The sequence below is a fragment of the Penaeus vannamei genome, chromosome 21, assembly GCF_042767895.1.
Source record: "Penaeus vannamei isolate JL-2024 chromosome 21, ASM4276789v1, whole genome shotgun sequence".
Lineage (NCBI taxonomy): Eukaryota > Metazoa > Arthropoda > Malacostraca > Decapoda > Penaeidae > Penaeus > Penaeus vannamei.
In genome coordinates this window covers 10,162,935-10,167,934 of record NC_091569.1, presented here as the reverse complement: position 1 = coordinate 10,167,934, position 5,000 = coordinate 10,162,935, and the positions used below count along the sequence as shown (strand labels likewise).

The 5,000-nt window shown below is 35.7% G+C and overlaps 1 protein-coding gene across 1 annotated transcript in view; it reads left to right on the top strand.

The window, feature by feature from the left end:
- The window catches only part of Rph (Rabphilin), a 147,888-nt gene that overhangs the window by 127,082 nt on the left and 15,806 nt on the right, over positions 1 to 5,000 (top strand). Inside the window, exons 9-11 of the mRNA XM_070135879.1 lie at positions 181 to 570; positions 1,781 to 1,923; positions 2,581 to 2,666. Of these exons, the coding sequence (XP_069991980.1) occupies positions 181 to 570; positions 1,781 to 1,923; positions 2,581 to 2,666 (619 nt within the window). The remainder of the gene's footprint in view (positions 1 to 180; positions 571 to 1,780; positions 1,924 to 2,580; positions 2,667 to 5,000) is intronic.

The following is a 5,000-nucleotide window of genomic DNA, read 5'->3' as shown; positions in this document are numbered from 1 at the left end:
ATATATATATATATATATATATATATATATATATATATATATGCACACACACACATAAGACAGGAAGAGAGAGTGGAGACACTCTTTCCTTTCTGCGGAATAATGAGGGAGGCGGCGCCCTTCAACACGCTGGGCGCGGCCCCCCGGCGCCTCCCGCCCTCACCCCTCCCCGTGCCCCAGGGTGGCGTGGCGCGACTCCGGCCGCGGCTCCAACTCCTCGGTGAGCGACTCGCCCAACCTGAGCCGCGAGAGCCGCGAGAGCCGCGACGAGAACGACGCCGAGGCCAGCGCCCCAGGGACGCCCGGGGGCGCCAGCGTCTCCGCCCCCGGCCACGACGGGGCGCCCACCTCCACCCTCCCCTCCCCGGCCCCGCGCAGCCCCCACCCGTCGCCCTCGCCCATAAACAGGAGCAGCAGCAGCAGCAGCAGCGGGAACCTCGGCCAGCACAGCCTCTCCTCGCCCACCGTCAACGGCTTCCGCTCCAGGAGGGAGTCGGAGGCTTCCAAGAGCAGCGAGGACAAGCGCCATCCTCGCCTCGGCAGAAATCCCGGCGGCTCCAGGGACTCCAGGTGAGGTGCTGGGGCGGGGGTAGGCTGCGGGATACACAGCAGGACGCGGCCTTAGGGCTGCGTTGGAGACGAGCCGAGGGGATGGACGGGCGAGAATCGGACGCGTCTGAATGGCGATCAGAGAACTTGCGTTTATTTCTAAAAATTTAAATGGGTTTATTTCTAGAAAAAAATAGATGGAGGTTTATTTCTAAAAGAAATAGACTAAACGTTGAATTTAGTTTAAGGGTCAACCGCTAAAAAAAAGACAACAAAAAAATTACTCGCGTTTTTCTAAAATCTAATCAGGTTTCCGTTTCTTTGACAGAAAATTTGATAAGGGAAGAGTAACAAGCAAAATTCAAAGTCTGATTAGATTTACATTTGCTGGCCCCGTGTGCCAAAAAGAGAGAATTAAAGAGAGAGGAAAATCTATAGGAATTTTCCTCTGGGCGAGATTGGAGGATCCGATGAATGATCAAAGAAATTAATTCATTACGAGCCTTTCGACAAGAGCGCCACGCTAAATACGTCAGAGCATTTGCAATGAATGAAGAGATATTAGGATTCCCCTTGCTATATATTTCAGAATCTAATTATCACCGTTATTTGAGTATTTTCTCTAATCATATTCTTTCAGTAAATTGTTTTAGTCCATATTCGTGTCAACGTGGAAATTCGCTGAAGGAAGTTGAACTGAATGGAGATCAGGAAGGATGGAAGGTAATTAATTATATGTATAAGCTAATCAATGCTGTAATGGGACTGCGCTCTACCCCTTTGACTTCACGTAAGTGGAATTTGCTACGCTACGCACCAACTATTCTGTTAGAAATAGACCTCGCCTGTAGGAAAAAGCAATGCCGCAGATGTAATTTCTTTGGAAGTTCATTTTATTTGGAACACAATATCGTCTCGATTCATTGGGTATTTACGCTTGGGTGGGCTTTTATTGCTCCGTTTGAGGGGGAAACTGATAGGCGGTTTCAAATGACTCGGCAAAGTAACTGAAACACGGTGGGAGAAGTCCGTAGACTTTTTTCGACATATTGAGTATGGTCATAGGTTTTTGTGGTTCAGTCAAAGCTGGAAAGACTCAGCTTGCATATTCCTAAATTCAACAAAACTATACAAACCAATAATGTTAAAAAGAAGAAAAAAATACAGCTGGAGAAACAATTAATCTCTTTTTCTCTTTTTTTCTTTTTGTCACTCCCATTCTCACCGTTAGAAGCTCCCGGGATTCTCGCGACTCCCTCGTGTCTCGCGACTCCTCGATGCGGGATGAGGTTACCAGCAGCAGCGTGGACGAGGTCTTCACGGACGAACGACACGTCAACAGCAACAACATCCAAGATCAAAAGGAGAAGGAAGGTGTGTTTGTCACTGATATTATGAATAGAAATAAATATTTACATATATGTATGTATATATATGTATGTTTCTATCTATCTATCTATCTATCTATCTATATTTCTATATCTCTATATATATATATATATATATATATATATATATATATATATATATATATATATATATATATATATATATATATATATATACATATACATATATATATATATATATATATATATATATATATATATATATATATATATATTTATATATATATATATATATATGTATATATATATATATATATATATATAAATATATATATATATATATATATATATATATATATATATATATATATATATATATATATATATATATATATATATATATTTATATATATATATATATATATATATATATATATATATATATATATATATATATATATATATATATATATATAATTTATACACTTTTGTTTATTCATCTATTTATTTATTTATATATCTATTTATCTCTAGATTCATACATATATTCATATGGTCTTACTCATCTATCTGCGTGTACATATATAAACATATATTCCTACACCATCGCACATCGCCGTCATTCATTCCACAAAGATCTTGCCTCCTTCTGTTGTCTCCGTTAACTCCATCTTACCAACAGCCACAACAGGTCTGGGATTAGTGGAATTCTCGCTGTTGTACGATTCCCACAACCAGGCGCTACACTGCACGGTACACTCTGCCAGGGTGAGTATGGGTTCGTGCGGCTGTTTGTGTGTGTGTGGGTGTGTGTGTGTGTTTGTGTGTGTGTGTGTGGGTGTGTGTGTGTTTGTGTGTGTGTGTGTGTGTGTTTGTGTGGGTGTGTGTTTGTGTGTGTGTGTGTGGGTGTGTGGGTGTATGGGTGTGTGTATGTGTGTGTGTGTGTGTTTGTGTGTGCACTAATTATGACATGTTAATATGATTATATTTGATAACGATAGTGCTGCTGTTTTACTGCTACTGCTAGTAACAAAGGTTGTATTGGTTATCATTAATATCATTAACATCCTCAACATCATTATTACCATGATTATCATTATTTTTCTAGTTATCATTACAATCATTATCATAATCATTATCATTGTCATTATTATCACTGACATTATCATTATCATTATCATTATTATTATCATTACTAATATCATTATCATCATTATTATTATTTTCATTAGTAATATCATTATTATCATTATCATTATTACTATCATTATTATTGCTATCATCATTATGATTATTACTATTATTACTACTACTACTATTATTATTATTGCTATTATTACTACTACTACTACTGTTATTATTGCTATTATCATTATCATTATTATCATCATCATCATTATTTTCATAATACTTTCCACTGACTATCATGGCGCTCGCTGCTGTAACGCGCGCGTGTATGTACGACTTTGGGTACTTTTCAATTCTTTCTATGACCAGGGTGGACTCTCTGAAGTTGTACACGTTTGACATAAAACTTTTTGAACATGTTTGGGCTTAGATTATGCCAACTTTTCAAACCAGTATAGCATGAGTGGCCGATAAACCCAATTTGAATTTTGACCAACTTCCTATTTCTTTAACCATGAGGGTCGGTCACCCAGCTCGCGTGTGTTCGAATCCTTTGCTAAAGTTCGGAGACTAAAACGTAGGATGTCCACGCGGGGGAAGGAACGTGAAACCGAATCAGTAATTTTATTCTTATTCTTATTCTTATTATCATTACCATTGTTATCATTATCATCATTATCACATTATTTCAATTTTCTTATTGTTATTATTATTTTTTGATTATGATTTTTGTCATTATTATTATCATTATTATTATCATTAACATCATCATTCTTATCATTACTATTCTCATTTATCATAGTTATTGTTATAAGCATTATTATTATCATGAATATAATTACTTTCATTGCTATTATTATCAATTTTGTTATTATCATTATTATCAATATCATCATTATATCCATTATTACTTTTATCATTATAATCATTATGATCATAATTATTACAATCATCATAATCATCATTATTATTATGATTATAGTTATCTATTCTATTATTATTATTATTATTACCGTTATTGTTATTATTATTATTATCATTATCATCATTATTATTATTATCATTATTATTATTATTATTATTATCATTATTATTATTATTATTATTATTATTATTATTATTATTATTATTATTATTATTATTATTATTATTATTATTATTATTATCATTATCTTCATTATCACCATAATCATCATCATCATCATCACCATCACCATAATCATCATCATCATCATCATAATCATAATCATAATCATCATCACCATCATCCTCATCCTCATCACCACCACCACCACCACCATCATCACCATCATCATCATCATCATCCTCATCATCATCCTCATCATCATCATCTCATCATCATACCATCAGTCGTAATGATAATAGACTTTAATAACAACGACATAAAAAAATGCAGCTCTCCTCAACACTAACTCCAGCACCAACTTGACCCGAAACCCTCGTCATGATTACAATGTTGTTATCACTTTTACCTCAGTCTCCCCCAGCCAAAGCGAGGCGCCCATTTTCTTCTGACTGCAATTACAACATCAAACGCGGTTCGGAAGCAGACTCCGAGCATTTAATTACTCTTTCGTCTGTTTTCTCGATCTCTTCCTCTTCCTTTCTTTCGTCCTTCCTCGGTCGGTCGTTCGTTCCCCTTCCTCGCTTCCTCCTATTCTTCTTTGTCTTCTGTGCGTCTCTCCTTTTCCTTCTTTTGTTTTCTTTCTCTTTGGTGCTTTTAATTTCGAGATATCTGTAGCATTGTGATGGTAATGATGATAATGATGATGATAATAATGACAGTAATTATAATGATGATGTCAATAGTGGAAAGGGTAATAGTGATAATGATGATAATAATCATAATCAATAATAATAATGGTTATGATTATTATCAAGATCATGAAAATACTAATAAAGAGAATAGTGATAAAGGTAATAGTGATAAGGATAGTAATGGTAATAACAAAT